Source organism: Myotis daubentonii, chromosome 3 (genome assembly GCF_963259705.1).
Source record: "Myotis daubentonii chromosome 3, mMyoDau2.1, whole genome shotgun sequence".
Classification (NCBI taxonomy): Eukaryota; Metazoa; Chordata; class Mammalia; order Chiroptera; family Vespertilionidae; genus Myotis; species Myotis daubentonii.
In genome coordinates this window covers 199829455-199840868 of record NC_081842.1, presented here as the reverse complement: position 1 = coordinate 199840868, position 11414 = coordinate 199829455, and the positions used below count along the sequence as shown (strand labels likewise).

At 56.2% G+C, this 11414-nt stretch overlaps 1 protein-coding gene across 7 annotated transcripts in view; it reads right to left on the bottom strand.

Moving 5' to 3' along the window:
- Positions 1 to 2957: 2957 nt before the first annotated feature.
- The window catches only part of COL16A1 (collagen type XVI alpha 1 chain), a 48190-nt gene continuing 39733 nt past the window's right edge, over positions 2958 to 11414 (bottom strand). For all 7 annotated transcript variants that reach the window (XM_059690405.1, XM_059690408.1, XM_059690409.1 and 4 more), the window contains 9 exons: positions 9076 to 9126; positions 8673 to 8762; positions 7435 to 7470; positions 6805 to 6849; positions 5535 to 5723; positions 5124 to 5190; positions 4248 to 4424; positions 3996 to 4073; positions 2958 to 3299 (listed from right to left, as the gene is read on the bottom strand). In XM_059690405.1, the coding sequence (XP_059546388.1) occupies positions 3097 to 3299; positions 3996 to 4073; positions 4248 to 4424; positions 5124 to 5190; positions 5535 to 5723; positions 6805 to 6849; positions 7435 to 7470; positions 8673 to 8762; positions 9076 to 9126 (936 nt within the window). In that variant the 3' untranslated portion in view covers positions 2958 to 3096. The remainder of the gene's footprint in view (positions 3300 to 3995; positions 4074 to 4247; positions 4425 to 5123; positions 5191 to 5534; positions 5724 to 6804; positions 6850 to 7434; positions 7471 to 8672; positions 8763 to 9075; positions 9127 to 11414) is intronic.

The following is an 11414-nucleotide window of genomic DNA, read 5'->3' as shown; positions in this document are numbered from 1 at the left end:
AAACCCTTGCTTCCCACGGCCTCCCTGCTCACGGTCCTCATGCCATCCACACACTGCACTGCCTCTCACCACTCAGCGTCCTGTCCTCCATCATCTCTGGACCTCGGCACGTGCCGTTCCCTCTGCCTACATCCCTCTCTGTCCAGACACAGTTAGGTCCCTCGGCTCTGCGCTCCCCTCGTGCCTGGTGCTGCCCCAGCATCCCACTCCATTGTAATTGCTTGTTTAACTGTCTGCTCTCCCCATAGACATTGCGGGGGCAGCAACCATATCCGCCTCTGAATCCCCAGACAGTTCCTGGCACGAAGTAGAAAGAGGAAATGGACTCATCAAGTCAGACTTTGCCAATCTGAAGGATCTGTGTGTTGCCTTAAAAGCCCGGAATACCCTAATTTAGGGCCCAAGATATGAAGACGGCAGACGAGCGGAGGGGATGTGAGAAAGCTGCCTCTGAGGCTGGGAAGGCCTGTGCCCCTCCTTCCTTTCTCTTCAGCTGGCCCAGTTCCTGGACTTAGGAGCAAAATCCATGAACTGTTTTTTTTTGCTGACCACGGTAACAGAAGAGACTATAAATTCCGCCTTCCATCTGGTTCTTCATGGTCCAAGAAAAAACAGCCATTTCAAACTCCAGGGAGATGAGCACTCAGATCATGAAAGCGTAAACCTAACCGTCATGGAATTTGACTCAAGAACCAAAGTGAAGAAAGCATCACTTATTCTGTCAGCATCGATGCCCGGGTGGCCCTCCAAGGGGCTGAGCTGGATGTTTTCCCACGGCGACTTTCCCCTCTGGTCTTCAAAGCCGTCCTGCCTGATGCAACAGCTGGTCCTTGCTTCTTTCTTTCTTTCTAGTGGCGCCAACGTGCTCCTTGTCATCAGTTAGCACTTCACCGTGTGGGCTGAGGGGGAAGCTGGCCTTCCGATGGGAGCACTTTCACATCTGTCCTCATGCGCTGTCCAAAACTGGCTGCTACTTCAAGGCAAGGGTGATGCGTTTGCTTTTCCATGGCTTATGTTAGAACCAGCGTTGACTGAGACTTGCTGGTGAGAGATAAAATAAGAATGGACTCCTCCTAAACCTAAAAACGTCAGGCACGCTCAGGAGTCGGCCAGATTTCATTCCCCTGGTCATGGCACTCCTCTGCTCCTGGCAGGAAAAGAATGGGGCAACGGTTCTGAAAAGTCGCCCCTAGGCTGATCTCCTGGTATTTGGAGTCCAACCAGAGAAGGGAATTTTCAGAACTGCTGGCAACACCAGCTCTGGAGAGATTTGACAGCCAGTTTGAAATCTTCAGCCAATTTGGACCAGCATCTGGACCCTCAGAACATTTCTGAACCTGCTCTGAGGTCCTTTTGAAGTTTACCCAACTTGGATAAACCTTCTGGGAAGCTGGGGCCAGCAACAAGACTTCTTTGGAAGTCCCTCTGGATGTGCCCTGTTGCTTTCTCACAGGGCCGCCCACCCAGGACGAGAGGCCTGAAAAGTAGAGAGTGAGAAGCTTGAGATGGAATCCTATAATAAAAGCCTAATATGCTAAGTGTCCAGTTGTCCAGTGACAGGTCATCCTTTCAACCAATCAAAGCGTAATATACTAATGATATGCTAAGGCCGCTCAACCGCTTGCTATGATGTGCACTGACCACCAGGGGGCAGACACTCTGACTGGTAAGTTAGGGGGACTGAGCAAGACAGGCCAGACACATGCTGGAGCCCTCCTGCGGTCCCTCCCTGGCCCTGATCATGCACTGGTGGGGTCCCTCGGCCTGGCCTGCACCCTCTCTCAATCCGGGACCCCTAGAGGGATGTTGGGGAGCTGGTTTCAGCCTGATCCCACAGGCCACTCCCCTCAGGAGGGCGCCAGATGCAGGGCTCACAGCTGGCAAGCACTGCCGTGGCATGAGCCTCTTCTGAACAGGATTGATATTGGGTGCGAGCCTGTGGCAGGCACAGTGGGGCCAGGATGAGCGGGAGCAGCAGGTAGGAGCTGCAGGTGGTGTTGGACTGCGGGTTTCGGCTGATCCTCGCAGGCCACCCAGAGGGACCCCATTAGTGCACGAATTCATGCACCGGGCCTCTAGTGTTTCTACAATATTCAACTTGCTATCTTTCTTTTTCTCTCTAGCCTTTTTACATATGGAGGAGACAGGAGATAGATCACCAGACTCCCAGCAGACTTTGAGGACCATAAGCTTAGATCTGATCATGGCCTGCCCATGACTACTTTATACTGATGCAGCCTGTTTCTGAAGGCCTAGGCTAAGCTGTCTGGGAAAGCATCACATGTTAGGTTAGCCAAGGATGCCGTCTGCAGTCCAGGAGAGCTGGTGACAGGGCCATACATCAGTACAGGCAGGAGGTTTCACCTCATTTCCCAGAGAAGCATTCCCTGGTTGCCTAGGCCAGGGGCTGGAGCCAATCTTCCCTCCTGTTTCACAGGCTTTCGAATCACAGAATTACTGGAGCAGCAAGAAGAAACTGTACTTGGAGGTGCTGCCAGGCAGACGAACAGCCTTCAGCATTGGGTGGCATTTCCCAAGGTGCAACCTGCCTTAGCTTTGGGTCACACTCAAGAAATGAAAAGGGTAGGTGAGGTACCAAACACTGTTTTCTTTAGGAAAGCAACTAAGGAGGGGCCTTTCTGAGCTGGGGTCGGGGTCTTCAATCCTGCTTTTGGCTCACTAATAGGGAGAGGCTGAGTGATGCCCCTTTTCTGACTCTGAGAAGTGTGCTGTGAGGGACAGGACACAAGTCCAGAGGACCAACGGATGGTTCAGAAGCAGCTGGAGAGGAGAGCTGAGCTGGGGCCCCGTGGACAGCAGCATCCCACAACTCCACTGGGTTGCCCACAGACGATGAGGGAAATGCCCTTTTTGACTCTGGAACCAAATGACCGAGTAGGAGGAGGGGGAGAGCAGCTGCAGCACCAGAGAAACCCCACTGAAAGTGAGACTACAAATCGTTTTTATTTTTTATTTATTGATAAAAAAATATCAATAGCAATTAAAAACTCAGAACATTCACAACCCATCACAGAGTCTTATAAGTTTTAGCCATTTGTTCCCCATGGAGTCCTTCATCTAACGGAGATGGTGATGTCAGCCAAAAGGCCCCTTCATGCTTTTCATGGGTGGGTACTGCTGCTCCATTGGCATGGCCCCAAAGCAGTCTGAGGGGTTACAGTGGCCAGTCTTGCCCGGCTGGCCCATGGGGCCTGGCGGGCCAGGGATGCCGGGAATGCCTTGTTGGCCCATCGGTCCAGTTGCACCCATCTTGCCATACCCTGGAGGACCTTGAGGACCTGGAGAGGGAAGTCAGAAAAGGAAAATCAGGAGGTCCAGACTACAGGAAAGAAGAATGGCTGTGCTCAGAAACACCTTACATTTGATGAATGCTTCTCAGGTTATAACACGTTCTCATGAGACCCGACCGGACCCTTGCATTAATCTAACAACAACAATACTATTGGCTAGTTTTACTGAGAGCTTCCATGCATCAGGCCCAAGGCCGACTGCTTTTCATGCATTATTCATTGAATCTTCACAGCAGTTCCGTGAAAAAGGAGCTATTATCTCGTCTTGTGGATGCGGACACAGGCGCAGAGATGTTGCACACGTGGCAAGCGATGAAGCTGGGTCTCGGTGCCAGGTCGTCAGTCTGTAGTCACTCTCTTTTAGGCTACACTGCCTGGCTGGCGTGACCCTGTCAAGGTCATGCGGCCCAGCAGGACGTGAGCTAGCACTCCCTGGCCCCACCGCGTCTGACTCTTCCTCTGCGTCCTGCTACCCCAATTTAGGACTTGAGGGCAGGCACTGGCCCTTCACTCCCCCGCACACAGGCCCTAGCAGAGTGCCTTACACACAGTCACATGAGGCAAATGTTGGTGGATAGGCCTGTAGCTATCTGAGGGGCCACACAGCTGTGTTATAGAAGGAGCGTGAAGAAAGGAGAGCTCGGATGCGCATGATTCCTGGTCTGAAAGGCTGGCTTTTCCTACCTGGGGGACCAGGGAGACCATTTTCTCCTGCGATGCCAACACCAATGTCCCCCTTTTCACCTTTGGTACCGGGCAATCCTGGGACAAGAGAAATAAAATAAGTCCTATCCCTGAGCAGAAAAATGACACACCCAGTCAGATTATTGGAAATACTCACATACAGGTGAATACATTCCCAACAGACCTCACACAGCGCTCACATGTGCCCCCAGAGAGCCGCGTGTGCACTTTGGGACCAGAGGGCAGCTCTACCTCTCATTCCTGGCAGGCCTTGCCGTCCCTCTCTGCCGATTTGACCGGGGAGCCCAGGTGCCCCTGGAGAGCCTGGCCGGCCGGGAGCACCATCCTTCCCTGGGGGCCCTGGTCGGCCGGGAGCTGCCGCCACCTCCATGGGGAACTGAATCCTGGAGGTGTAGTAAGCCATCCTCTCTGTAAGAAAGGACAGGGACAGGTCGCAGGGTGCCCCGGGGACTCAGGATGGCCGCAGATGCTGCAGACAGGCCCTGGGCATGGCGTCCAGAGACGCCTTTCTTCAGAGGGACGTCCTAGCGAGGGACCTGGGGTTGATCTCTGGTCTCCTGTGTCCGGGCCTCCACACTGCTTTCCACTGTGCTCCTTCTGAAGCACGGATCCAATGACAACGTCTCTTTCCCAACACCTTTCATTGGTTCGCCACTGGCCTCAGACTGAAGGCCGGCTCCTGGCTTGGCATTCAAGGTCTGCGCCCTGATCACAATGCACAGCCCCTGGAGGGCAGGGTCCCTAGCATATCAGTGCTGGACGAGCAAATGAACAGGAAACAAAGGCTTAGAATGAAGCCACCCAGCCAACACCAGTTGCTGCTCGCCCCACTATTCTGAGCTCCCTGCAGGCAGACTCGTTTGATGTCAATTTTCTTGTCTGTCTCCTTTGCTCCAGTGGGGCTTGGGGAGGGCGGGAGGGAATCGTGTTATCTCTGAACAGAGCAGGTGACAAGGAACATCTGAAGTCTCACTGAACACAACCTTGTAGGTGGGGGGGGGGGGGGGGGCAGGATATTGAGCTTTAGGAAGAGGAGGCCAGGGCAGGGCGGAGAAGCAGGTTGGAAGGGCCAGCGGCACCCACTGCCACCCAGCGGCTGCCAATTACCATCAAACATTTTAATGATCTCTTGTCTGATGAATCGCTTGATTTCATCGTAATTCACCATGTCTCCCTGAGAAAAGAGAAGGAAACCTGCCTCAATTATACTTCCAAGCTTGGTGCTCTCTCCCTGGGGGTAGATTTTATGGAAATAAGGAATGGGGGGAAGCAAAGGTCCCAGGAGCCGCCCACAGAAACTTCATCCTAAACCCCCCTGAAATGGTCCAAAACATTGTGTGCATCAGTGCATTTTTCTGGGGAGAGGGTCCCCAACCCCCCACCCTCTCACACACAGTTAAGAGCCACTCGTATGGGAGTGATGCGCTTTCCTGCAGGATGTCAGCAGGCGGTTCTAAAATGGTCCATGCTCTACCCTGAATGCCCAGAGAGTGTCCGCGGCTGCCAGCCTCTCCTTACCATGGAGCCAGGCACCCCGGGCAATCCGGGGCTCCCCACAGGCCCTGGAGATCCAGGGTGGCCTCTCTCTCCTGCAGGACCCGGTGGCCCCACAGGCCCCATGGAGCCACTCTTGCCGGGCCCACCAGGCATGCCAGCTCTTCCCTTCTCTCCTGCCTGGCCCTTCTGTCCGGAAGGTCCGGGGTCACCCTGCAAGGACAGGAAGCCCAGTCCAGCACTGCCAAGTAGAACCAAGTCTACCTCACGATGCCCCACTCTCCATCCTTCAGCCAGGCCCCCGGCATCTGCCTCTGGACCGTGGCCACAGCGTCCTGACAGATTGCTCACTTCACTGCCCAGGACAGTCCTTCTAGAAGACGGTCCTCAGGGTGCGACTCCCTGCTTGAACCTTCTGCCAGTTCCCAGCTGCCCTCTGAATAAAGACCTCATTCCGTGGCCAGGCTTTCGGGACCCTTCATGGTGCGGTTCTGATCTCCTCTTCTGCAGCCTCATCTCCCTGCCCTTGCACCTCCCTCCAGACCTCAGCGGTTATCATTCTCTGATGTGGCCACACTGTCTGAGTCCTCCCAGCCTGAATGCCTTTCCCCTCCTTTCTACCCAGTGCCCTCCCCAACCCAGCTGATGTTCCTGTTTTCCTGTGCAGCCTCCCTGACTCCCAAGCTGAGCTGGTGCTCTCTCCCTCTGATCCCACAGTGCGGGGTCTAATTTTCAGTAAAACCTGCCATGCTCTAGAGCAGGGGTCCTCACACTATGGCCCGTGGGCCACCTGCAAATACAAATATTGTATTTGTTCCCGTTTTGTTTTTTTACTTCAAAATAAGACATGTGCAGTGTGCATAGGAATTTGTTCATAGTTTTTTTTTAAACTATAGTCCGGCCCTCCAACGGTCTGAGGGACAGTGAACTGGCCCCCTGTTTAAAAAGTTTGAGGACCCCTGCTCTAGAGTGTGACGGGACTGAGTGAGCACCTGGCCAGGAATGGAAGCAAGATCAAGCAGATGCTTGCAGAATGAATGAATGAATCAATCAATTGATTGATCAAATCAATGAGTGAATGAATTTGGAATTTCCGTTCCCCCAACCATAGCTGAGAACCTCGAAACAGCCCCATCTTGGAAGTTTTCAGAGATGAGGTTGCTCCAAGTTCCGTCCACGATGTTTTCCTGTCCACTGGCCTTCCTGTGTCTCCCCTCCACGGCTAAAGCCACAGCTGGGAGTCAGGCTTCACCGACTCGCGAGCTTCTCTCAAACCCAGCCTGTGTCCGCTCACCTTTGGGCCCGGGGGTCCATAGAGTCCCTGTTTTCCAGGGGGTCCCTAGAGGAAATCAAAAGTCAAAGGTCAAGTCTTCGCAGCATCTCCAAGCCACCCAGGGGAGGCAACGCTCTGAAAGGGCCCTCCCACTGCCTCGGGCCCCTGCGCTGTCGGGCAGGGCTCTGTGTGAGAAATGATGACAGCCTCCCTGATAACAGAAGGGCTGACAGCTGGAAAGGAGACCCGTGTCCCCCAGAGCATGGCCCGAGATGATTATGCTGGCTGGGTCCCTTGTCACAGACAAAAAGAGGTGAGAAGTCAGCATGAAAGGGCCAATCTGTGGCGTATTGGAGGGCCTGGCAGGGACTGGTGCCCAGGAGATGTTTGTTCGGAGTTTATTACTCTTATTGCCTCTTTTTGACCAGGTTCACAGTTTAAAAAAAATAGTGAAAAACAAGTCTCGCTCTCATCCTCATCACCTAGTCCCCCCCGCCCCCTGCCCAGAGCAACAAGGGCACGTTTCCTACACATCTGTCCAGAAAACATTTGCATGAAGAATGGTTACTGAATGCCCAAAGGGGCCAGGGTAAGGCGAGGAGCAAGCTGCAGCATTCCCGCGGCGACAGGACAAGCCCAGGACAACAGTACCTCTTTGCCAGCTGCACCATCCGCACCAGGCTCACCCTGGGAAGTGAGAGCAATAAAGAGGTGATGAGTGCCACCTTCCCTTGATGTCATATGCCTCACCTTGCCCACTGGGCATGTCCAACCCCCATTCCACCAATGGGTCCTGCTCCTACCCCTTCCCCTCGGACATGCTGGGCACGGGCCCGGAAACTTAGACCTCACCCCGCACTCGGGCCTTGTCCCCGAGCCCCATGCTGACAGCTCCAGGCTGCCCCCTGACTGAGCCCAATGAAGGAGGAGCCGGCTGCAGCTCCCTGCTCTTTGCTTGAGATCCCGCATCTCGCACACTCTCTGGCTCGGAGTGTAAGTTAGATGTTTGCTGAACGAAGGTGTGAACCAGAGATCTGGTCAGGTGAGCCCGCTCCCTCCCCGGGACAGGAGAGGATGCCTCCTGGGCCCCGCCCACCGCTTCTGGAGGATGCTGGGGAAGAGCAATCTGTGCTTGCAAGGCAACCAGGCAGACCCATCCCGGATCTTGGAGGCTCCTGGGCCTCTGGGCAGGGGCGGTGGAGTGCTGACAGGAATCAGAGTGAGTGGGAGGTGAGACTTGGTCCTCCTGGCACTTGGGCTGACGGATCACCTCTGCTGGAGTCAGACACCCCATCCCAGGCCGCCAGTCCCAGGGCCATCGCTATGCTCCCCACGTTGGTGGGAAGTGCCCTGACCTGGGGGCTCAGGGGCCTGGGTTCCTATCTCAGCTCCGCCCACTGACTTTTCATCCCCGAGACTGACAACCAGTCCCACCTGATGGGGTTCACCTGCCTGGAACCTTTAAAAGAGGGAGTATTGTTGCCCTGGCCAGTGTTGCTAGGTGGTTAGAGTGTCAGCCTATGAACTGAAGGGTTGTGGGTTCGACTCCGGTTACCAAGTTTTCTGTGGTTACCAAAAGCTCCCCCAGAGAGGGGCAGGGCAGATCAGGGGCCAAGTGTCCCCGGCCAGACATCTGGTCGAGGGATCTCTACAGGCGGTATTGTGCACGGTCAGGGCAGCGGTCTGGTGTGCAGTGGGCACAGCGCTGGCTGCTGAGCTTGTCCCTTCTTCCAAATATGATGTGATCCTCAGGCACAAGCTCCACGCTGCCGTTTTCCATGCAAACAGCCTCCCCTTCCCCGGAGACCCCAGATGTGCAGTGCTGCGCTCAACCAGCCAGGCCAGCTGGCCCTTTCCCTGGGGCTGTGCATGAAGGGGGGGTGTCTTACCGGGGGTCCAGGGTGTCCAGGTGGGCCAGGCTCGCCCGGAAAGCCTGCAAGGCCTCTTTCTCCAGTGGCTCCTTGGTCTCCTTTCTGGCCCTGGAGAAAAGGAAGGAGGGTGGTGAGAGGGGAGGAGAGAGGGAAAGATGAACTCCACAGAGCCGGGGCAGGTGCTGTGTGCCAGGGTCCATGCCTGAACTTGAGACAGGGCCTGGGGTGGCTCCAGCCCTCTCCAAAGGCCTTCACTTCCACCGATGCCGTTTGGGAGGTCTCCGGAGGCAAGACAGGCTGACCAAGACAGGAGAGGGTTGGGGCAAACTGTTCTCCCCTCCCCCCAGCTCCCCTGAAAGGAGCCCACAGCAGAGCAGGGCCCAGGTCCTGGGAGGGCGGGATGAGGGCGCCTGTCACTCACCACTGCAGAGATCCCCGCTGGGCCTGGCTGGCCTGGAGGCCCCGGTGGTCCCTAACGAGAGACAAAGGCCATGGGTTGGAAAGAGCCTCAAATAACAAGGGCCCCAGGGAGGTGTGGAGGGACCAGAGGAGCCAAGCCCTAAACCTCGCCCTAAGCCCTCCTTCCCTTCAGTCTGGCACTTGAGCTTCTGCCAGAAGATTTGTGCCCGAGCTGAGGCCTGAGGGTCCCCAAGCTCACAGGACCCTCATGCCTGCCGCACAGGGAGTGGTACCTCTGGGGCTGTGCTGAGGGGATGGGCTGGCACCCAGAACCAGTGCAGACGGCAGGCCTGAGGGCCCGGGTGTCTTCAGAGCCCTCCCCCACCCCCACCCCCCCACCCCTGCCCTGCCCCTTGTGTGCTGTGGGAGGAGCAAAGAGCAGGAGCTGGGTGTCTGGTCTGCGCAGCAGGGAGTGAAGGGCAGGAGCTCAGCACAGCCCCAGCCTCCCTGGTCTCCTAGGAGACTCAGACCCCAAGGAGCGCTCCTGCCCTGCCTGGGCTGGCCCCTGTCCCAGTGCCCTCCCCCATCTCCTGCACCTTCCGCGGAGGCACAGCTCCAAGGCCACCTCAGAGCCGCACAGAGCCACCCAGGGCTCCCAGGGCACACGCGTCTCTCAGAGCACGTCCCTCCACACTGCAGATGGAACGTTCCGGAGGCTTGGTCTGCCCTACTCATCTGAATGCTCCAGGAATGTTCTGGGCCCGGCACACAGCCGGGGCAGGTGGACCGGTGAGAAGAGGAACCCTGCGCCCCTCTTGTCGCCCCTCTTGCCCCAGCCCCTGAGCCAGTCTCCAGTGGGGACACATCCAGAGGGTGTGACTCCTTCTTTCATCTGTAACATGAGGGGGGACTGAGCTAGACCTGAGGTCCCCAGCTGGGGGCCCGGGACCCCTTGCGACCTGTACAAATAGTGCGGAAGACCTGAGAGTTCTGTTTTTTGGTCATGAGCTATTTTTAACATTTCCCAAAGCCTGTAACCACGCAGCCAGCCACAGCAGGGCTGCGATAAGATGCCAGCGTGTTGATTCGCTTTTCTCTGGAACCCCACCAGCTTGCGCCCTCACACTGATCAAAGGCGCCCATTGGCAGTCCTCTGTGTTACCGATGAGTAGACGGAAAATCCATTATTACTTAATATTCTCTCCAGGTCACCTATCTCAGTACATGCACCGCCCACTCACCGGGCTACCAGACACAGGCGTGCCCTTGATGGCTGTCTTTCCGCTGCTCCCGCCTCCCACCCCATGCAGGTCGTCAGCAAGTCCTCCGGCCCAGCCAGAGACACACACACCAGGTCTGTGCGCTGCTACCCCGCCTCCCCCCTCCCCCTCCCCCTCCCTTCCCCCTCCCCCTCCCCTCCCTCCCCACCTCCACGGCCACCAGCCATGTCTCCAAAGCCTCCCAGGGATCTCCAATTCCATTTGCGCCCCGCCCCTCCCCTACCCCAAGCCCACCCCTCCCAGGTCCTCCACCATCCACCTGCGTCACATCTCCAAACTCAGCTTCCCGTTTCCACTCACACCCCCTGAACTCCCCTCCAGCCATGGTGATGTTGGGCTCCCCAAATATGCCCAGCTCCCCCTGCCTCAGGCTCTGCATCACGTGCTCCCCTCCCCCACCCCTGACCTGGATGCTCTTCCCCAAACTGCTGGACAACTGGCTCCTTCTCCTCAAAAATTCCTCTAAAGTCTCCTCCCGGTCGCTCCCCGGCACATCACACACTTCCGCATGAACCTGTGCGCTGCGCCCACTTCCTCACTACCTTAGTCCAAGGCCGGGAACAGTGCCTGGCGTGCAGCAGATGCTCAGTAATTATTTGTTGAATAACGGAATGATCTTTGTTTGATAAGTAGATTCGGCCCTAGCTGGTTTGGCTCAGTGGATAGAGCATTGGCCTGCGGACTGAAGGGTCCTGGGTTTGATTCCGGTCAAGGGCACATGCCCGCCTTGTGGGCTCCATCCCCAGTAGGGGGTGTGCAGGAGGCAGCCAATCAATGATGCTCTCTAATCATTGATGTTTCTATCTCTCTCTCCCTCTCCCTTCCTCTCTAAAATCAATAAAAACATCTTTTTAAAAAAAAAGATAATTAGATTCGAATGTACCCAGAAAACAAGAAAATGGCAAAAGGCCTGGGAACCACTGGACTGGGTGAGCCCAAAGCCCCTCACGGTTCCAGGTGCTGGGGCTGCTCCTGTGCTCAGTTCTTTGGGGTCATCGCCAGCTCGTGCACACCCTCTCCCCGCCCCCGGCCCCCCCCCCCCCCGCCCCGGCTCCAACAGAATCCCCACTCTCATGAGGCA